General features: G+C 40.3%; 1 protein-coding gene across 4 annotated transcripts in view; it reads left to right on the forward strand.

Moving 5' to 3' along the window:
- Positions 1-1,676: 1,676 nt before the first annotated feature.
- Positions 1,677-23,391, forward strand: part of PARP8 (poly(ADP-ribose) polymerase family member 8) — a 175,720-nt gene continuing 154,005 nt past the window's right edge. For 3 of the 4 annotated variants that reach the window (XR_005019442.1, XM_036848602.1, XM_036848603.1), the window contains exons 1-3: positions 1,937-2,213; positions 2,300-2,401; positions 3,365-3,419. Coding sequence is in view for 3 of the 4 variants with exons in the window: in XM_036848602.1 (XP_036704497.1) it covers positions 2,108-2,213; positions 2,300-2,401; positions 3,365-3,419 (263 nt within the window). In the remaining variant the exon portion in view is untranslated. Of the gene's footprint in view, positions 1,753-1,936; positions 2,214-2,299; positions 2,402-3,364; positions 3,420-23,391 lie in introns of those variants that run through there. The other variant, XM_036848604.1, reaches the window with a different exon arrangement.

The following is a 23,391-nucleotide window of genomic DNA, read 5'->3' on the forward strand; positions in this document are numbered from 1 at the left end:
ATCTTGTAGAAATGCATACTAGATAGAAAAGTTAGTTTTTAATTTTTTTCTTATCCCTTAAAATTTAAAAATATTTAAATATATCACACCTTAAGGGCATGAACAGAGTGAGGTTAGCTTTGTTTAACCAAAACAGGGCAGCCTGTGAAGCTTGAAGAAAAAATCAAATGTAGGACAAATCACAAGGCCTATTTTATGGAGTGAGTGGTAAACCGGGAGGTGAGCCAGACCAAAAACATTTGGTACCTTTAAAACTATTTCAAATTTACTTTGGGAATGCAAGCTTGATGGATAGACAACTATAAAATAAATTCTTGTGAGTTAACAGATTTTAAGTTTTTAGAGATGTTAGGGCATAGAATGGAAGGAGGAAGTACGCATGATACCCAGTGTTATGTGGAAGAGAAGAAAGTGTTTTTGGTAGCCAGGGGGCCTATACAAAGCAGCATATTCAGGAAGGACTTGAACCCGTCCTGCCCTAGTCAAGAAGCATTTCAGGAAGGATGTGAGCAGATGTACCGTGACTGTGCCTCTACTACATCAAAGACTGCAGTGGTCCAGGTAATGCAGAGGTATGTTTCCTCCTATAATTCACAACGAATGTGATGTATTCCAGGGCATACCACAAATCATTTCGTGTTTTCTTTCTGCAAGATAGAGGAGTTGGAGCATATGATTTCTCATTGCTTTTGTCTCTCTAGAATCTTAAGAATCCATCGGGGTTCACAGTCATTCCTAATTCTCCTAAAGACATTGTCACTGTCAGTATTAGAACTGGACAGATTAAGGGTCTGAGCCAGTTTGACAACTCTTGGGTACTTATAAGGAAGCAGACTGAAGCTGGAGTATCCATAAAGAGGTTGAAGGGACGACCATTCATGCATTCAGCCAACATTTCAGCCTCGCTCCTATATTCCAGGCACTGCACTAGGCACTGGGGATGCAGAATCAAGTGAGACGTGGTCTGCTCAGGGAAGCAGTCTCAGTGCAGAAAAGATCAACAAGCAAAGCGCTGTTAGAGGCCTGTCCTAGGGCATATGGCAGTATAGAGGCAGGGCAGCTACATCAGCCCAAGGTGTCCTTAGGCAGAACAGAAAGTGAGGCTCAGAGCAGTATCTCATTTCTAAACAAGACAACAGGATGGTAGAAGCTTTTCCTTGATTGGCAAAAAAGTGGCTTTTTAAAACAAGCCAAACAGATATCCATCCTTTAGGGAGACCCTGGCACGTGCCAGATGATTCTGCCAATTTTTCATGGACGGAAACACCGAGGAGGGAAGAAGTGGTGAGTCTCTGCAAGTAGAAGAAGTCCCTCAAAAGGAGCTGTGTTTCCTAAACGGCGCTCCAAAGGGGCTGAACTACTTCCATCCGGGAGAAAAGACTCTGGCAGTCAGGGCACGGGAGGGTGTACGTCTGGAGGCATTTCAAGGCTTTTTCCATCTTGCCTGATGTGGCAACAAGGAAAGATTTGTTCGTTTTATTTATTTATTTTCCATTTTGAACGCTTTTGCTTTTCCCTTCTTCCCCCCTCCCAGCCACTCAGGTTTGGGTTTTCCATATGACTCATAATTCCTTCCGAACGTGGAGTCGAATTCATAAAAGTGGTGGTGCGCGGGGTGGGGGACGGGCTGGGAGCCCCAGGGAGTCTTCACTACCGACATTCCCAGCCCCCGGCGCGAGCGGCGGCAGGGCTGGGGAATCCAGCCTGCGCTCGGATGGCGGATACTATCAGAGCCCCGGCGGCCGGGACCGGGTGACTGAGCGGCGGGCGCGGCGGGCGCGGGAGGGTCTGCGGCGGGCGGCGCTGCAGCAGCCTCGGCACGGTCGCCGCGCCCCCGGGCGCGAGTGTGCGCGGGTGTGGAAGGCCGGCGTGCGGGCCGCGAGGGGTGTGCGCGCGTGAGGCGGAGCGGGGCTCGCCCCTCGCCGGCGCCCGCCGCCCCGCGGGCGATCGCTCTCCGGCCGTCTCCGGGACCCCCGGACCCGCACGGCCTTTGGTCCGGGCGGGGGAGGGAGAAAGTGAGACTCGGTGTCATCAGCATCCATTGTCAGGAGGGGAAGAAATTGGAATCCAGCAGCGGCGAGCAGCAGCTGGGCGGTCACATCTGGGAATGCAAAGCCGACCTCCCCCTCCTCCTCCTCCTCCACCACCTCCTCCTCTCTCACCCAGGATCACTTCCGAAACCACTTCGCCTTCAGCCCCTGCCTCGGCCAGAGGTTTCATTTTTAACTGAATATTTACGAAAGCTGGAAGCGTGCGAGGGGGTGGGGTGGGGTGGAAATAGCGGCTGCTTCTTTTCCAGGGATTTATTTAATGGGGATGTGTTCAAGGCAAGAGCGAATTCAGAAGGATATCGACGTCGTGATCCAGAAGTCCAGAGCTGAGAAGGACTGCCTGTTTGCAGGTGAGTTCTCGCCTTTCCAGAGCCTCGGACCCAGCGCCAGCTTCCTCTGCCTGCCCGTCACCCCCTTTCCTAGTTTTCTGGCCGCGACGTGTGTGGCTGGGGATAGGGGGTGGGTTGCACGTCCCCATTCCCGGGTTCATTTGGCAACAGCTGCTGCAGCGGTAGCGGGAGCCAAAAGGGGGAGGGGGTGCCAGCCTCTCCCCTTCTCCCCTCCCCCCGTCTGGGGCGGCCACTAGTTTTGGGGGCAGAACCCTGATGGCCCGAGCGGGGGTCTAGGCGGGGGAGCCTTGCATTGTATTTTTAGTCCCCGGTGAACGCCCGGAGCGTCCGAGCCCGCCTCCGGGGTTTCAGCAGCAGCGACCCAGGCGGCGGGTTGGACCCGCCGGGTTTGCGCAATGGGCAGAGCAGCGGCGGCGGCGGCCGGGAATGGAGCCCGCTGCGCTGCGCTGCGCGGCGCTGACCGGCTGCGCCCGGCACCGAGGCCCCCCGGGGGGCAGCGCTGGGCCGATCTCCCGCCCCTTCTGCTCCCTCTAGTACCTCCGACTGGCAATGCGATGCCCCGGAAAGAGAAGGGATTCCCGAGGTTCCGAGGCGCGCGCCGCCCCTGCCTGGGGGTCGCCTTTCGTCCATTTTGCTACCCCGGGAAAGCGACTGGATTTTGCTTTCGCAGCCGCGACCTCGGCTGGGGCCGCTTCCGGCTGCGCGGACCGGGAAATTCCCGCCGTTGCCATGGCACCCGGCACTTGTTGCGGGGGGCGGCCTCCCGCGGCACCCGGCACGGGGTGCGCGGCATCCCCTCCCGCACCACTCGGAGAGCGGACCTCGGGGCTCTCCAGCCCTGGCCTCCCGCCCCGCCCCGCCCCGCCAGGCTTCCCTTCGGCTCCATCAAATGGGGGGCCCGAGCCATGACCAGGGTGAAAAATCCACTCCAGGGGTAGCTTTTAACAAGACTTTTCGTTTCAGATTTCAGATACTCAGACTCCACCTTTACTTTCACCTACGTTGGCGGCCCCAAAAGGTACTTATGTGTACAGAGTTGCTTCATTTCCTGTTCACAGGCTTGTGTTTCCTTTGTTCTTAGCGTGTTCCGTGTTCCGGTATTTCTTCTTCTTCTTCTTCTCTTGTTGTTGTCTTTTAGCCACGTGCCAAGCCTGAGGTCCCTCGATTTTAAATAGCAGAGGGGAAGGAAATATGTTTGATTCAAGTGTTTCTAAGATCACGCCGCGGGCCATGAACAGAGCTCTCACACTCTTCGTGTTAAATCTGTTCTACAGTAGTAGCCAGCTCTTGAGGCTTTAGGGGTTGACATAGGCGAGTGCAAAATCTGAATACTGGGCATAAGACATAACATGTCACAGAATAGCTTGATCACATGTGGTGATTTTTCTGGTGAGCTGGGGCTGCATGTTTCCATGTTTTCTGAAGGTTGACATAAACATGCAGTGTGCCAATTCTCCATACTTTTTTTTTTTAAGGAGTCCTATTTTGGTGTTCATAGTTGGAAAGAATTTGGGAGTTATATGTAGCTGGAGTGTATAACTTCTTCCTTGAAGAGGAAGAATGAGAGGTGCATATATTAATACTAAGTTGTTAACAGTATGAAAGAAGCCCAAATCCAATTTTGTGTTTAAGAGTTAGAGATTAAATGAAAAGTAATCATTAAAATATGCCTTGCTGTCTTCACTTGTGGAGGTAGAATTTTCTCCCTGTTAGCCCTTTGGGGACACAGTGGTTTAAAAGAGCAGTGGCCACACATGAGAACTGTCAGAGTTTTAGCCTTGCTGTTCAGACTTGACATTCACTACCATTTGATCATATTCCAAAATATGTCTTAGCTAGTGGAAACATTTATGATCATATAAATTGCAAAAGAAGCTCTCTTCTGTAAATACATTTTTTACAAGCTTGGAATTGATACGAATCTTAAAAATGCTTAGGATCTGTGTTGCAATGTACATCTCAAAAAAGCTTTCATTGAAATAGTTATTCAGGTTTCCCATATGCACAGTATACCTACGTGTCAGGATTGGTATATTGATTTGATTTACTGGTTGAAAATATAACATATGTAATATGGACTTATTGGGGGAGAATAAAATTACAGTATTTCTCAATTTCCTATAGTACCATAATTTTTGAATAAAAAGAATAAATTAGAAGAGATTCAACTAAATTAACGCTGCTCCTACCCTTGCTATCCAGAGAATGTTGGTGTATGACTAATAACCTCTTGAGTTGTTTTATAGTTAAAATATGCTGTGTAGCCCACTGAAAACATTCCCCATGCAGTCAGGTTGATACCTGCTTGAGTTGTCTGTTTCACAATTGTGGTTCATCTCATGAGAGGTGCGGACTGGGAAAGCCCTGGGTAGGCTTTTTAACTAACTAGCTTTACTATTTCCAATAAGATAGTAGAGTTGTTTTGGCCTCAGTTTACTTATCTGTACAAGGAGGGGGTGAACCTTACACTTAATCTCTAAGATCTGTTAGATACTGCACTAAGATTGTTTATCAGCAAATTACTGAACTAGTTTCAACACAGCAAGGGGTGAAGGTATGAACGCCTCCAGGAGCAAGGCCTGCAGGTTGGGATGAATAATTAACTAATTGAGATAACGTCAGTTTTCACTGTAGGAACAAACACCATGGCTGCTCTTAAAGTAAGAGAAGTTTCCTTTTCTATGTTATCCTACTAAGAGATAGTTTTTTCCTTTGGTTCCTGATTTAAATAATGGGGAACTTGCATATCTAATGTGGAACAGCCTGCTTTTTAAAGATGTGTTGTGAATTGTTGATGTGATTGCTTTGTCTTCCCAAAAGCTTATTCTATAAACCAATATATAAAAGATTGTTTTGGTACAGTAATAATAGTACCCTTAATGATTGTCCCTTTATGGGTTTGTAGCTAATGGCAGAAAATAAATTTTCCAGAAGAAAAAATATTGCTTTCATGAACTACATTATCTACATTAGAATCTGATATTTATTATGTATTTCTCATTGCTGTGTGTCAGTCGGGCATTTAAAAATCAAATAATCCTCCTCTGTTTTGATTTAATATGCTTATCAACTTGTAACATTCAATTAATAGTGTCATGTCGGGAAAACTAGACTGATTTCTCGATTAAAGGAAGGTGGGGATCTTATGGAGAGATAGTACATGTTTATCATGAATTATATTGTACTATCATTTCATCTAAACCATTGAAAACATTTAGTTTCGAGAAATGATTTCAAGAATAATTTTCAATTCACGTCGTAGATAAAACAATCTGCTATTTTGTCTCTGACACTCTCCAAGAACAATTACACTTTGTTCTAGGACAAAAGTTGATCTTACATGTTACCCTTCAAAAAAAGAAATAATATTGAGATTTTTTTTACATGTAAATTTTTTTGTGTTTCTGTGGCTAAGAGGAAATGCCAAGAGGCCACTGTGTCAGGACTGGCTGCTGTCCTAGTAAATTGGCCTGTCATTCAGAGGCTGTGAGAGGGGCAGAGTTCCTTTTACCATTTGCTCTTCTGCCTGGGTGGACTTCAGGTGAGGATTGAGGGGGAGCAGACGGTCAGCTGGAAGAGTGGGTTCACTTAGTTCTCCCTCATGGGAAGGTTCATGGAATTATTATTATCCTCAGCTTTGGATTGGATTTGCAAACTGAGGCTCAGAGAGTTTAGAAAACATGCTCAGATGTACTCAGTTACTGATGAAGCTGCCATATGTCACACTTCAGAGACCTGTGCTCCTTCCTCTACACTAGTGTTCCCAACCTCTTTGAGACCTCTTTGAGACACTTGAACATCAAAAACATTATGCAGATGTTTACTTGAGAGTTGTAGCGTTAGTGTCATTTGACTGAGAAATAATGAGAAAAGTGTTAAATGTTAAGAATTGATAATACCATCTACATATGCTTGAAAACTTGTGGTATACATAGGGCAAGATTGACTCATTGTAGCAATGGTCCTTATAATGCTTCTGACTCCTGGGCTTCTTGGAAGAACTCCACAGTCATCAGTGGTCCAGGGCCTGCTGTAGGCTCCTACCGAATGCTGCCCCCCATTTCAGGGGTGTGCTAAGAACTATAAAACCGGAAGCCTCAACTGTATACAATTTGTAAGTTTATGCAAAAGTCATTCCTTCCTTGTACTTTGTCATGCTGTGATCTCCTGCCTCTTTCTTTCTCCTTTTTTGGTTGGCAGTAAACTCCTCAAGACCACTAAGGTTTGGGATTATGGTCCTTCATCTCACTTGCGGTCAGTTGTGCAGTTAGTGGTAGAAGAAACAGAAGGGATAAAGTGGGTGGTGACAGCTACTGAGAGGCTGGGGAAGCAGGCTGAGTGTCTGGGGCCAGAGGTTAACAAAGACAAAGAGAGAGCAGGGAGAAAGCCCCACATGAGCCTGGCCATGGACCCCTGTGGGATTCCCTGATTGTGAGCTTCTAGCAAGAAAAGTATTGTGAAGATATAATTGAAGTTTTAAGTGTTGATTGTTAAAAAAAAAAGGAAAAAAAGGAAAAAAAGATAAGCCAAAAAGAAGAAAATAAAAAAAACATGACTTCTCCATCTTCTATTAACATACTAGAATTTATTCTTTCAGAATTTTTATGTCTATATGCATATAAAATGTATGCATCCAAAGACTGTATTATACTCTTGAGACCTCAAGAGTTTTTCACCTAAAAATATGACATTAATGTCTTTCCTTTAGAAAGAATATGAAAATAAAGAAATGTTTATTGAATTAGGAGTTTTCCAGTCAAGGAGTGTGCATGATAAGAAATCTAAAATTTATATTAGAAATTATTAATAAATTAGAAATTTAATATTCAGTGGAATGTTCAGAGTTGCCTGTAAATGTACACCCTGTATTGAATGAATAGACACTTTTTCATGTGGTCATGGGTAGATTGACATCTTTGAAGTGCACTCTTCTCTTTTAGGAGTTTCTGTCCACATAACTGTTTTGGAGCATTCTGTGTGACACTAACAATAGTACTCCACAATCTCTCAAATCACGTGCTACCTCCTCTTTCTCCTGGGCCTTTGCACATCCATCCACATCCTGCCCTCCCACCTCTCCCACTTCTCAACCCTAGTCAGCTTTCCTTGTCGAGATCTTTGCTAACCCAAATTCCCCTCTGAGAAGCCTTTCCTGGCATCCTCTACCCTGTTTGATTTTGTTAGGTGTTTCTAAAATCATGTCACATTGTATTGTTAGCTCCTGTTTACTTGATCATCTGTCTGGCCATAAGCCTCTCTGAGGCAGGGTCTGTCTTATTCATTGCCATTTGCCCAGCCCCTCGTGCACTGCCTAGTACTATATATTTTCTCAGTAAGTTGATGTTGAATGAATCACTAAATGAATGCTAAAAGGTCTTCTGGCAGGTGAAAAACAATTTCCTAACCCAAATGACCAGGTATAGAGATACTCAAATAGTTCAAAAAGCCCCCAATCTGGTGACGTCACTTGGAATGGAATTTCTTATGAATCCAGAAGTTGCTTACCCAAGTTATAAGCCCCATTCTCTGCCCTGTTCAAATGCTTTCAGGAGACAGATAGTGCAATTGCTTAGGATAATAGAGAGTTATAAGGACTGTGGTACACTGGAGAGTTTGGTTTCTAAAAGTATTTAATTCAGTTAAAAAAATCAACACCACTCTGGTGATCAAGCACATCTTCTGGGGACCCTAACCCACCTGGACTCCCAGTGTATAATTCCTTACTCATGGAATACTATGGAAAGAGACAATCTACTTGATTGCCAAAGTGCATTTGTTTTCTTTTGATTTTCTTAGAAAGGAGGCATGTACGTGCGTGCAGGAGGTGGGGAATTGGGAGGGTGGAGAAGTAATTCCATCATCTCCAAAAGATTCATCAGTTTTCATTATGAAAGAAGTACATGCTCATTCTAAAATCTTGAAACATATAATTATTTTGAAACCATCAAGTGCCCCTGAAGGTGTCAGAATGAAAAGAATGATCTTTTTTTTTTTTAAATTAAAAAATGTTAGAAATGGGGACCTGTTTTCCATAGTTTTTGGTTTTACCAATTATTATCCAAAATGATGATTTTTTTTTTAAAAGTGTGTGCCCTGGAGCCCTGGGAACCTACCTTAGAAGTTTGGGGTGACCGGTGGAAGGGAGTGTGAAGGAAGCTGAATGTGTGAGAGCCAGGCTTTCACATCCCTTTGTAAATCACAGCTGCTCTAGCTCTTTTCTGTTCCGTATAACATTTTCTTTGAAAAACGTTTCATTGGTAAATGAGTTTTAAAATCACTGACCTAAAATAACCACCAATTTAATACAAGTTTAACGTTATTGAAGCTTATATATTAAAAACATATTTAAAATCCATTTATTTCATGGATTAAAATAATACTACTAATCATATTTATGGGCATAGCCTCTGCTATGCTTTTTGCCTACCTTACATCCTGTATTTGCAACAAGGAAGAACCAGTAGGTATTTTGTCAGCTGTTTTACATTTTATAGCTAAAGAAACTGAGGCTTGGATAGTTTAAATAACAGAGTTAGTAAGAAGCAGAGTAGGGATATATTGCAGAGTAAGTCAGTGTTTTTGTGAGGTTTTAAGGGGCATTGATTGAACTGGCAAGACTAGAATAGTAGGGAATGTTTGAGCCTGGGAAGGGATCACTATTGCTAGGGAATGTCTGCCAGGAGCAGTACTGAAAATCTACTGCTTGGCAGGGGAAGTGCCCGAGCCCAGTGCTAAGCATTAATAGTAGGAAACTTACGTACATTGGCTGTGGAATCCTTATGCAGGTATCCGGCCGACCCATTTAAATTCCCCATCATTTCTTTCTGCAGCATTGGGGGAAAAAAATGAATAAAAGTGAAATTCCATCAGCCTTAAAGATATTTTGTAATTCTCTGCACACGTTGGCTTTTGGATGGATATTGTGCTATAGTAGATAAGTATTGCTTTAAGACAGCTGCCACTGACTTTGTATGGAATTTTAATCAAGTTATTGATATGTAATCTTTCTTTTTTTCATCCTCTGAATTTCTGAAATCCTACTTTCCATGTACCCCCAGGAAAGACTAATCAGGAATATGTTTTTCTTAATAAGCCTTGTCATTCCTATTTTATTGTGTCATACTTTAGGTTTTCTGTTCAGTCATCTCACTTAAATGCTGGGTACTTCAACCCAACACAGGAAACAACCCATCATTTTCTCCTTAAGATAAACTTCTCTTCTCAGCCCTTCCCTGGGCGGTATCACATCAGTTGAGCCTCGCGTGGGGAACCACAGTCTCAGGTTTCATGTGTCCCACCGTCCTCTTTGCCTCCTAAGCTCCACCAGCTCTTCCTCTGCAATCATGGTTGGCACCTTCATCCCTCCCCCTGTTTACACTTGGTCTGGGCCCTGATCACCTTGACTTAGGTCAATCACTTTAACCAAGTGCTTTAAAATACTTGATTAACAGCTACTCACCAATCCAGGTCATTTATAATTGAATTCTTTTTTTTTTTTTAAATTTTTATTTATTTATTTATTTATTTATTTATGGCTGTGTTCGGTCTTCGTTTCTGTGCGAGAGCTTTCTCTAGTTGCGGCGAGCGGGGGCCACTCTAAATCGCGGTGCGCGGGCCTTTCACTGTCGCGGCCTCTCACTATCGCGGCCTCTCTTGCTGCGGAACACAGGCTCCAGACGCTCAGGCTCAGTAGTTGTGGCTCACGGGCTTAGTTGCTCCGGGGCATGTGGGATCTTCCCAAACCAGGGCCCGAACCCGTGTCTCCTGCATTGGCAGGCAGATTCTCAACCACTGTGCCACCAGGGAAGCCCTATACTTGAATTCTTTAAGCGTGAATTTAATCATAGCATTTACATGCTCAGAAGCTTTCAAACGCTACCAAAGTTTATTCCGTATCAAATTTAATCCCCATTCTTGGCTTTCAAGAGCCAGCTTCCCCATCCATTCATATGTTTCTCAGCCTTCTAAACACTGACTCACTACTATTTGTTTATTGACCTCATCTCTCCACTCAACAGCAGTTTGTATTAACTTAGTGCATTAAGCATATACAGCAGCTGTTCAAGGTTTATCGATTGTAACGTGTCGCCTAATATTCTTGGTTTGGCTATCCAGATCATGTTTTTTATTATCACAAAGACTGGTTCATTTAATCTTTCTTTGACCCCAAGTAGCATCTCCGTGAAAATGTATAATGTATTCACGTACAACAAGAGGATAGAGTGAGGCCCTGAGTGGAACAAGGTGAGACTGAGAAGACAAAATGAAATCTGAGGAGGGTGGGATGAGACTATAAACAGATTAGTCCCAATCCATTACATAATAACAACAACAGCAGGTCTCAAGTGTAGTTTATTTGCATATCGGTGACATCCTGTTTGTGGCTGACACCTTCTTAGTATTAAATGGAGGATGCAAATTTTCCAGTGTTAAATTTAAAAGGGAGACATCCACTTAAGTCAGATCAATTTTCCTTATACCGAAATTAGCAACCAAGATGGTTTCTTTCTGAACATTTTGAAATGTAGGTTGGAAAGACCCTCCCAATGGCCTGAAAATGTTCTTAGGATTTGTCAGCCAACCCTGAAGTGCTGTAGTTAGTTATTTGGATTTTCATCATTGTTTTGTTTAAAAAGCAAATACGGGTTTTTATTATCCAAGAATCGTTTGTAGAATATTTACTGTGTTTGAAGTATAGAATTGAGCCAGAGACTAATAGAACTACTTTACATTTGTTAGGCTTTCACATCTGTGCAGAAAAAAGTTCAGGCAAAATTGGAAAACAACAAACCAAAAATACTATTAAGGATAGAGCTGTGTAAAAGAAACAATGATAAGTCAAATAAAATGTCACACACAAAAAATCAGTAGTCTGTTTAAAGACTAGAACTATTTTAGCAGAGTGCCCAGAATATAGTATTTCCGAATATTTCTTAAATGATAGTAATATTTTTCCTATGTGATAGCATTTCCCAAACTGTTTAATTAGATGTTAGGTATGTGGCCAAATAATGTCTGGGAAATGATTAGTTAAATAATATGAAACAATTTTAATGGTTGTCTTTTTAGAGAGTTTTGTATGTTAGTGTGCATTATGCATACCCAAGAGGTGAATGAAGTATTCAGGGTTTTTCAGACTTATTTGATTACAGATCTGCAACATCTCGAGAGAGTCATTTTGTGGAAAACACTTTGGTAGACTCTGTCTTATTCATTAAAAATAGTTTTTGAGTAAACAACAGTATAATATAAATGGAAATTGCCGATTCACATTGAGCCCAGAAGAATTTATTTTCAGTAATTTTTACAGACCTTGCTTTATGACAGTTAAAGGCACTTGGCATTTCATGCCACCAACATTTCTACATGAGGATTTATCTTTCTGGGTCTCTCACTCCCTCCTCAGTTGTATTGAAGTCACTTATGATGAGGGTTCTCAACTATTCTTCTTTATCAAAGCACTCAAGTTAGCAGGACCCTGTTTGGCACATGATTAGAAGTCAGCTTCATAAGGAAGTATTAGAGATAATGATTCTGTGTAGCAGAAGGATTCATTATGTCCTCTTAAATTCTGCCACTGTAACTGCAGTAGAGTTTCTTAGTGAGCCATCTTTTTTTTTTTTTTTTAAATTTTATTTATTTATTTATGGCTGTGTTGGGTCTTCGTTTCTGTGCGAGGGCTTTCTCTAGTTGCGGCAAGCGGGGGCCACTCTTCATCGCGGTGCGCGGGCCTCTCACTATTGCGGCCTCTCTTGTTGCGGAGCACAGGCTCCAGACGCGCAGGCTCAGTAGTTGTGGCTCACGGGCCTAGTTGCTCCGCGGCATGTGGGATCTTCCCAGACCAGGGCTCGAACCCGTGTCCCCTGCATCGGCAGGCAGATTCTCAACCACTGCGCTACCAGGGAAGCCCAGTGAGCCATCTTTGTTGGAGTATATACTTTGGGAGAAGTTGGTGGCGAGAGAAATGTAGAATTTATCTAAATGTTTCATTTCTTTGACAAATTACATTTAAAAAATCAATGAGGTCATCTATTTTGTAAACTCATTTTCCTCCCAGTGACCACAAGAGAAAATTACTTGAAGGAGTTTTACAGCATTTCTCAGAATGTTTTCAACATTAGTCAGGAAGCAAACTCCCTCTTTAGACAGTGTCAGTCGTTAAACTTTAGGCAGCCACACGTTTCTTTTGGTAACACATGAATAGAGGATGAATCATCTGCTTTACAGTGCACTCCTGGGGACACAGGGTCAGGTTTATATTTAAAAGGATTCATGTTAACAGTTGATGTTTTGTCTATACGAACATTTTTGTGATTCAGGGGAACCAGTGGAACCTCACACGTACCGAGATCTGCTTAGTTCTAGGTTTCTCATTTGGAAGTCAATGTGCAAAATCTTAACAGTGAATTTGTGATTGTGATAATACATTTGTCCATCTACATGTATTCTTGTCATTGATCTTCTTCAGAACAAAGTCTTCGATATTGGCATGCGGGAGACCTAAGCAGAAGGCTAAAATCTGCTTCATGGATAAAAGCTGATGCAGTCATCCTTTCTCATTAAAATGCACCACAGCTAGATACGCAGCAGCAAAAAAAAAGGCCCTCCAGCTGAAAAGCAGTCATTGCTTTATTACTACTACAGAATTTGATATGATTTCTCTAGTGATTGGTCATATTCATTTTTAGCTAACTAAGAAAGAAGTTTGAATAATTCACTGCAAGCCACATTCTTTCTTGATTCTTTTTGGATCACTTCATCCGTATGGGAAAACCAGCCTAGAATGGTGATTTCAGTGAATTTCGGTTAAGCGATTTCAATCAGAGTTGCATATTCTTGGCTGAATTTGACCCCCCATTGATGAAACTTTGGTCAAGAAAGATTTTAAACTTAATTTTTTGAAATCATACTAGTTTGATTTCATATGAGCTTTCTGTGTTGACTTCCTATGTCATTAATTTAAAATTTCCAGTATTCTCAATTCTTTTTTTTTTTAAAATAAATTTATTTATTTATTTTTGGCCACATTGGGTCTTCGTTGCTGCATGCGGGCTTTCTCTAGTTGCGGCGAGCGGGGGCTACTCTTCCTTGCGGTGCCTGGGCTTCTCACTGCAGTGGCTTCTCGTTGTGGAGCACGGGGCTCTAGGCGTGCAGGCTTCAGTAGTCATGGCAGGCGGGCTCAGTAGCTGTGGCTCGCGGGCTCTAGAGCTCAGGTTCATTAGTTGTGGCGCACAGGCTTAGTTGCTCCGCGGCATGTGGGATCTTCCCGGACCAGGGCTCGATCGAACCTTTGTCCCCTGCATTGGCAGGCGGATTCTTAACCACTGCGCCACCAGGGAAGTCCAGTATTCTCAATTCTTGATGTCCAATATGTACAAAATTCTTTCTAGCCAAAAGTAATTGGTGGGGAAAAATCTACTTAGGGCAATAGTTTCCTAAAGGGTTTTTTTTCAAAACAGAGACATGTTGACATTTTCAGCCTTTGAGTTATATTCTGGGAAATGTTACATTTCAAAAGTACTTTGAAATCAGAATTCAGGTGCTTAACACTACACAACTATTAGAATGGCCAAATTCCAGAACACTGGAAACACCAGATGCTGGCGGGGATGTGGAGCAACAGGAGTTCCTGATGGGAAGGCAAGATGTAGGTCCAGTCACTTTGGAAGACAGTTTGGACACTTTCTGATAAAGCTAAACCTACTCTTTTTTTTTTAAATAAATTTATTTATTTTTATTTATTTATTTTTGGCTGCATTGCGTCTTCCTTGCTGCACACGGGCTTTATCTAGTTGTGGCGAGCGGGGCCTACTCTTTGCTGCAGTGCACGGGCTTCTCATTGCGGTGGCTTCTCTTGTTGCAGAGCATGGACTCTAGGCACGCGGGCTCAGTAGTTGTGACGCACAGGCTTAGCTGCTCTGCGGCATGTGGGACCTTCCTGGACCAGGGTTCAAACCCGTGTCCCCTGCATTGGCAGGCGGATTCTTAACCACTGAGCCACCAGGGAAGCCCACTAAACCTACTCTTACCTGTGATCCAGCAATCACACTCCTTGGTAGTTACACAAAAGAGTTGAAAACTGAATGTCCACACAGAAACCTGCACATGATGTTTATAGCGGTTTTACTCAAAATTGCCAAAACCTGGATGCCACCAACATGTCCTTCAGGTTGGTGGATGGATAAATCAACTGTGGTACATCCAGACAGTGGAATATTTTTCAGCGCTAAAAAGGAACTAGCTATCAGGCCATGAAAAGACATGGAGGAACCTTAAATGCATGTTACTAAGTAAAAGAAGCCAATCTGAAGGGCTACACACTCTATGGTTCCAACTATATGAATTCTGGAAATGGCACAACTACGGAGGCTGTGAAAAGATCAGGGGTTGTCAGGGGTTAACGGGGGGGGGGAAGGGCTAAATAGGCAGAACAGAAAATTTTTAGGGTATTGAAACTGTTCTGTGTGATACTATAATGGTAGATACATGTCATTTTACATTTGTGTAAATCCATAAAATGTACAACACCAAGAGTGAACTTTAAAGTAAACTACAGACTCTGGGTGATAATGATGTGTCGGTGTAGGTTCATCATTAGTAATAAATGTACCACTCTGGTGGGGAAAATTGGTGATAGGGGAGGCTATGCTTGTGGGGAGGGTAGAGGGAACAAACGGGAAATCTCTATATTCTGCTCAATTTTGCTGCGAGCCTAAAACCACTCTAAAAGATAAAGTCCATTTAAAAAATTAGCCAGAAAAAAAAGGCAGGTGCTTGCCAAGGCTTTTCCAACTTAAGATTCATATCTATAGAAAGTTTCAGGATTTCTTTTCACATTACACAGGCATATAAATTTAAATCAGGAAAGTATAACATTAGCTATTTTGTATTATTAAATAAAAGTGTCTTGGCACAAAACTAAAATGGGTAATCTGTATTATGATTTTAGCATTTAGCTAATTATGTAAAAGAAAAATCACAATTTTAAATTAGAAATTTATAAATTTTATTCAAATATAGATCATAAAACTGTACTAAACAATAAGTATTTCGTATTCCAAGAAGTATCAGTAACTATACAAAAATTCTATGCCTCCAGAATTTTAGTCACCACGGAAACACAATATTTAGTAATGCCAGTGCGCTGCTCAAATAAAACCAAGTAGGACTTCGTGCTATCAGATATTTCTGTGGCTGAATACTGAACTTAAACATAAAATATATTTGAAATATTTCTCTCTTGTACACACACGTACACGCATATGCACAAACCTGCAAAACATTGAAATGACAGTGCATTTTAAGCTTTCCCCCCTCAACATACAAAGATAACGTTCTAAAGTACATTTGTAGATGTTAAGAAAATAATGTATCTATTTCTTTCCCTCACACACACACATACCCATATGGTTTTCAAAGATGGGAAGCACTGAGAATTACCCTGAAAAAAATTTTTTAGGGTGGAGGGATAGGTAGGCGAGGAACATCATATAATTTTTAAAAGTGCTGGTACCATATTACTGCTTTTAGAACCACCACAGACATATATAAAATTCTTAATGAATGTAAGTTGGACAGTGTTTACAAATTAATTATAGTCTAAATATTTTTCAAGGATTATGAAATTGTATTTTATATTTTCCAAAGAAAATATATAAGATTATTTTAACAGTTCTTTATAGCCCGTAACATTACAGCATGGTATAGCAGAATTGATTCGGATTCTTTTAACCAACCAGTCAAATGGCTTAACCTCTCTGAGTCTGAATTCTGTTGTCTGTGAAATGGCAGTAGTCATATTGCAGGGTTTTCAGGATTGAACTAGGTAACATGTTTGGAAGGGGTCTTGAAGACTGAAGGAGTCACAGGACTCAGAAAGCTGTTAAACTCACTGTTACATTTTATCATAACAAAAAAATACAGATTAAAATCAGCAAAGGGCAAAGAAAGGCTCATTGGGCAAAGTCCAGGAGACACTAGCACAAGTTTCCAGGTGTCTGGTCAGTAGAGTCACATGGACACACTTCATTTTCCCTGCAGTGATTGGTGATAACACGTGCAGAGTGTTGCCAACCAGGGAAGCTCCCCTGAGCCTTGGTGTCCAGGGCTTTCATTAGGGGTCAGTCACAGCCGTACTGCACCTTTATGACTGACCTCAGCTACTCAGACTCCAGCCACAGAACAAACAAACAGGTGTTTACCATAAATCACAGTTGTTAGCACAACTATCTGAGCAAATCCAAGACCATAGGCCTAGAAAAACACCCTTATCAGGCAGAATATTCCAAGGGCTCAGAGCTCATTTCCTAGGAACTGGCCAAGGGCCAGTCTTAAAGACAGACCTTTCTTGGGAATGTGCAGGGTTTGAACATCCAAGGCCTGAGTTAATCCTTTTCTGCAGTGTCCTGCACAGGACAGTACTTGTGCTGGACAATAGAGAAGGCAATACTTGATATAATTATTCATAGCACTAGCCTGACTAATTCCTGGAGTCTGGGCCCCAGGAGCAAGCAGGATAAGGGGGGAAAATGCCCTTTTTTGGGTAGGACAATTGCTCTGATTGATTTGGAAATGCAAAATTTTCTCGATTTAAAAAGGCATAAATTTGCAAGATGCACTGTCATTGAATAACAACTTCTAATAAAAACTATAGTAAGTGTACACAAACGTTAAAAAGATAGCAATAGCATATGTTCATTTGTATAATTGCATGCTATTCTTTTTTTTTCTCAGTGTCACAAAGTCTAAGTCTAAACCTTCGTCATTTTTAGAGTCTAAAGATCCTTCAGACTCACTTTTGGCCACTATCAGGTCACCGCAGCATTCCAGTGATACTAATTTTCCTTCCCCAAGTTCTGGGTTCCTGATCTTCACCTATAACTTTAGAATAGTTAAGCCTCCTTCTTTTAAAAAAAAAAATTTGAACAGTTATAGGTTTTTGTCTGCATTTCTTATTTGCTTAACCTTGTATTTTTTCCCTTTCTTTCACTGAATTATGTATTAGTGAAAATTAAGTAGTTTCTCTGGAAAATCAGCTAAAATGTGTTTTAAGGCCACCATAAAAGCCCTTCTCTTGGCAGGTCCCTCCTATTGTACCAGCCTCCCCCCATCCTTAGAAAGTCTTCATGTTATTCTGATACATTTGGCAGTTCCTCCTGACGTTTCTTACGTTGTCTGACATGTAATGACCCTCTCCGTAGGAAAAAAAATCTTTTATTTCAGGGTTGTATCATAGCTTTATGCAACAGACAAGTGGTGATTCCAACGCAAATGACAATCAAATGAAGTGAAATACTCTGTTGAGGTTAAGCTATCACTTTTGCTAACACTGGTAGGTAAATGTCACAACTTCTTCCTGCATAGTAGTCAAGAAGTTTCTTTTGATATATATTTTAGAGATAACAAGTTAAAAACATGAGTTTTATAATCAAGAAAATTCAATAACCAAGCAAAGGCTTACTGAGCTAGTAATATGAGATAGGCAAATAATTCCTAATTTCTGCTTCTAAATTACCCCTCACATTTTGGTCCCAAGCAGATTTCTCATTTATTCCATGTCCTTTACATGCTAGAGAAGCTGATGGAACAGGTGACTGGAATAACTTTATACATTCTGATAGCCTGGATTGCCTCAACATTTACATGTTTAATTAAAGTATCTGTTTGATAATTTAAATTAATTTGAAGCAATATAATGAAGGGAAAGCTCTTCAGATTTTGTGAGAGAGGCTATTTTGGGACCAGGTATTTATTGCTAGGCTTACTACTTCTGCCTCTTCCATTACCGTGGATCAGTGCCCCTCGTTCTTATTTTTCACAGCGCCCTCCCTCCTGCTTCTCATACCCTATGCATTTTCTTTTTTGACAGTGACTCTCAAGGCTATTGGAGCTGCTGCACCAGGCAAGGTGGGAAACAGGAGGGGTGAATGAACATAGAGGTCATTTGCAAACCATCTGTGTTCTTACTGCTCCTCCATTCACTCTGTCTCTCTGCCTCTGTCTGTGTGCATGTCTATTACAATATGTATTTTTCATGCACACATCTACAGTTTTTAAAGGGCAACTATTATCACAGTTAAAACTGGGGGAAATTGATTTTTTTTAAGGAAATACCAATAGGCAAATAAATCAATTGATTTTTTTCCCCCTGAAACTTGCTTAAGTGTATTGATGAAACACACTCAGTAAAGAAAAACATCACTGTCTCATAAAGTATGTTTCGCTTTCATATGCCTTCCATATTCCAGTAACTCAGACTTCCCCTTTCTAAGGGTTAGTTTCTAAGTGATGTTGGAAGCCATGTATGTGGTAAGAGGACAGAATTACAAAATCATATTTAAATTAAAAAGTAAAATCTTGATATATTTGGCACAAATCCATCAGTTCTATGTCCTTTGTTAGGACCTGAGGGCATGCCTGATTTTCATAAAAGCCATTCATTGCCATTCAAATAAACAAGCAAAAATTATTTTTGATACCCTACTGAAAAGAACATGAATAACTTAAGTGTATTAGAAATTTTGCAATTGGTTGAAATTTTATAAAATGCTGAGTTTTATCTTTTTTCATGAATCCGAAAGATAGACCCTAGTTTTCTAAAACAATAATTAATTAATTCACATAGATAATATCTGTGTAATTATAGATAGTAATTAATTAATTAATTAATTATTTAGCATAGATAATTTCCCTACTAATAGGGCATGAGTGAGTTTTAGTTCCAACTTAAAAGAATATATATTACCAGAGATATAAGAACAGAAGAATCAAATATATCCGATCCCATTAGAAAATATTACTTTTTCTTGAAATTTTAAATGACAGGAATTTAATGACATATGTAAGTCACCTCTTGTTTCATTTTAAAAAATGTTTTCAGTAAAATACAGTTGAGCAATTGAGATTTGTTTTCCCAATACCTATGATATTTTTTGGCTAAAAATTAAGTGAGTTTGGCTTTGAATCCAGTTCATTTATTCTTTAAGGGCTGTTGGATCACTGACCTATGAGGCAAAAGTCATTTAATCATCCTGGATGTGGATAGTCACTTATAAGCATTTTTTAGATCCTGTTTACTTAAAATGAGAGGGATTCGCCTTGGGCAGCTGAAAAGGAGGGTGAATATTCCTCTTTGATACCTAGAGCAGCAAGTTTACAGATTCATTATTCTCACAGGTCAGATTGAGAGCTTCATATAAAATTTAATTCCAATTTCAGCTACTTGTGAAGCAGTTTATTTAAAGTAAAATTAAAGCCCTTGTTTTGAAGTTATGGAGGAGATGCAAGAATCAGAACAGAGTTTCTTTCAACCTGAAGTTGGAAGTCTGTGAGTTCAAGGACTAATAAGTAAAAAAGCAAACTATGTAGTGTGATTATTAAGGGGGAACTATTCCTGTAGTTACTGGGACCTGGTTGAGGAACATTCCAGCCTTGAATCTCCCACTTTCTGTCCTCTGTCTCCCCACACCCCATTCTTCTTTTTCAATTTACTTGTAATATAATGTGATTGGAAACCAAATAACCATGCTTGTTAGAATCATGTGTAAAATGGCACAGACTTTGTGCAGGGACCAGAGGGAACATGAGGACACGACTGTGACATATTTTTTGATGGTTTAACACCATTTTGTATGTTTTGTTTTCTTCTGTGCTTAATTTCATGGCTATTATTGTTTCATATCCTCTGACTTAGAGCTTTGGCTACAAAGCAGTGTAAATGTTGCACATATTACCATTTGTCATATTGGCAGATGGCAGTGTATAGATAGATGGTTGGAATTTTGCTGTTTGGGCAAGGCTATGCCATTAAAAACTTGTTTTCCCAAGTATCAGTACATTCTCTACTTCTCCGAGTGGAGAAACCCAGATCTGAACTAAGCATAATAGAATACATACCAAGCAAGAGCAGGGAATAACATTTGATGCCACTTCCTTTGCTTATGTATTGTTCATTGCATTTGAATATGAATGGAAAGGTTTTCTACCAAGAATATGAAAGTAACATTTGGCTAAGCTTAATTTTAATGAAATCATTTGGGCTTATTTATAGTCACTTAACATTTTGAGTTCATGTGTTCATATTAATTCTACTTGCTGGAGAGAAAGTACAGAAATGGTATTCAATGTGATGACCACCTCGTTACTGCAGACATGTAGAAATTTGGCATTTTTTTATATCAGATGTTTTAAGTTAAAGAAAACTTGCCAGTGTCCCACAGCATAATCTATGCTTGCTTATGTCCCTTTAATCTTTCTGTTATAAAATTAAGCCTAGAGGCTTTATACGATTTAAAATTTTCAAAATTAGGTCACGTAAACGTTGTGTCAGACTTCTAATTCATAAGTAATACCCTCATGAATAGTGAAGATAGGATATATTTATATCCTACTACTTGCTTAGCTGTGGATCAGTAGAGGTGAATAGAGAACACTAATGGTACTTTCAAATGTTGGTAAACTGTTTTTCTTGATCTCTTATATACAAGTGTGATGACTTTTTTTTTTTCGTTCCTGAACCCTGGAACATATGGCCTGGTAAGTGTGAGTACATTTGGGGAAGGCAAGAGAGAATGCTTCAAATTAGGGCTGACCTGGAAATTTGTGGATTAGGAGGGGGAGGTAGTGAAAAGGAACTTTAAAAGCAACAGAATGAATGGTAAAGAGAATGGATTAGCAGCAATCTCGGGGATCCCAAGGATTTATCCTGAAGAGACCGAGGAGAGTTCCTGTGATTAATGCAGCAGGGGAACAAGTTGAAAGCCTTCCACCTAGGAAATGATTTAAATACCCTGGTCCTATCCAGAGTGTGAATACTTTATTTACTTTGAGGAAGATGTTTTGACCCTTCTTATAGATTCCATCAATTTCAGATGTAATGCAAATACATTTTCCCTTTGGCTGTTTTACAAGGACGTTGAGGATTAATTAAATTTAAAAGAAAGTAGTGCATTGAACTCCCAGGAGACAGAGGAGCTATTTATTATTTTCTCATCATTCATTCCTTGTTCATTCATTTTACAAATATTTGTTGAATATCAATTACAATGAAGACACTATTCCAGGTGCTCTAACTGGGAATAAAAAGATGAATAATTAGGGTGGCTTCTGCCCTCATTATGTATTGTGTTCATATTTTATTTTAAAAATTTCCATTATAATATGAGTAATTGTGCAGGGATATAACATTGCCAGTGTCAGCAATAGTTGATCTTTGGCTAACATCACTGACACATATTTTTACTTTGTAAATTCATTTTTTTCTGTAAATTCATTTTTCTCTTCTAAATTTAGAACTGCTCTACCTTCTACTGTAAGAGAGGCACAACATAACTTCATTTTGTTCTATATTATAATCAGCGCTATATGAACTATTTTTTCTTACTAAAAAAATAAACACAAATTATAATAGTAAACCAAAATAAACCCCTTACACATTACTTCTTCCATTAAAATACATAGGTATTATTTTAGATGCCACACTGAGAATAATTTTAATCTTGCATACTTATTTGTGAAAATATGAAGTAGAATTTAAAAAAAGGTATCTAATATTCATATTCTTTAATTAGCATTAAAGAAGCATAAACTAATCCACAGTTTGAATTAAAATATGTGTTAATTATCGAAGACATAAACTTAGACATTTCCAGTAAGCATTTGTAATCTATTGTAGTAGAAAAATGCACACTATTTTCCAAGGAGACTGGCGAAGGTTTCCTAGCTTAGATGACTTTTATAGCTCGTTGGTTCTTGAAGTTCATTGAATAATGAGTGAACAATTTTGACTACCAGCCTGAAAATGTTAATCATTCATTTCAGTCTGAGCAAGTGAAAGTAGATAAATTTGTAATGTGTGCCTGGTTCTCTCCTTTGCATTTGAGAAGAAATAAAGACTCTCCTTCCTAAATTAGTATAGAAAAGAGGAGAATTTCTCTCCTTGATTATTTCTCAATTTAGGTTTGTGTTTTTGGAGAAGGAAAATAGTGCTGCAATCAGTAGCCTTTGTCACTGCCAAATAACAGATGTGTCGCTGTCCTGGACTGGGCTGAAAAATACTGGATTAAGAATAATGATAAGTGACAGCTAAAGTTTTATATATATTCATATGCTCTATTTCTCTTCATCTTATGTAATGTTATAAAAATGATAAAATGCCTAAATGTAGTCTTGATAGAGCGCCAGCATCCAACTTCTGCTTAAATTACGTGAACCTATCAGAAACCTTAATGACGATATTTTGGGGCTAACCTAATGTTATTTGGAACCAGTGTCAGGAGTGATTTCCAGGACTCACTTGACTTCCATATTTATAACATGGATTTTTAAAAATGATCTTTTCAGTTTGGCTACTTTGAAAGCAGGGAGTTTAGTAAGTGTCACAAATGGCATATTTTTCTATTCCTGCCTCCTGTTCCTTTCCCAGAAGCGGGATATGGGTGAAGTCTCTTTGTAGGTGGTGTGCTTGCAGGGCAATCAGAGGACCTGTGGTTCTACTGCAGCTCCATTCCCATGAAGATCAAATCATTCAACATCTCTGTGGCTTCAGCTGTCCCACTTATAACAATTGCTCTCGACTGTAAGCTCCTTTTACAGAAGTGCAGATTTTACGGTATTTCTAATCTTTTTTGCATTTAGTTTAAAGTGTTATTTGTAGTTGATTAGAGAATGCGGAGAAGCAAGCAGGATTTCTGGAATGTGCAGATCATTCTCAGAGCATGGAACACACACAAGCTGTGTGTCTTGACATTTGTGTATGTCAGGATGCCTTCATTTGAGAATGACGGAATACCCAACTCAGTTGGCTGGAATAAAAGAGGATTTTCTTGGTTATCTAATTCTGGATTCGGTGATAAATTGAGTTTCTGGGTTGATGAGTTCAGAGTTTAACAATGTCTTCAACTACTTAGTTTCTTTCCAAAAGTAGGCTCTTGCTTTCCATGTCAGCTAGTATGTATCACTTTCTCCAGGGACTGCAAGATAGCTACAGACAA

The sequence above is a fragment of the Balaenoptera musculus genome, chromosome 3 (assembly GCF_009873245.2).
Source record: "Balaenoptera musculus isolate JJ_BM4_2016_0621 chromosome 3, mBalMus1.pri.v3, whole genome shotgun sequence".
In the NCBI taxonomy this organism is placed as follows: domain Eukaryota; kingdom Metazoa; phylum Chordata; class Mammalia; order Artiodactyla; family Balaenopteridae; genus Balaenoptera; species Balaenoptera musculus.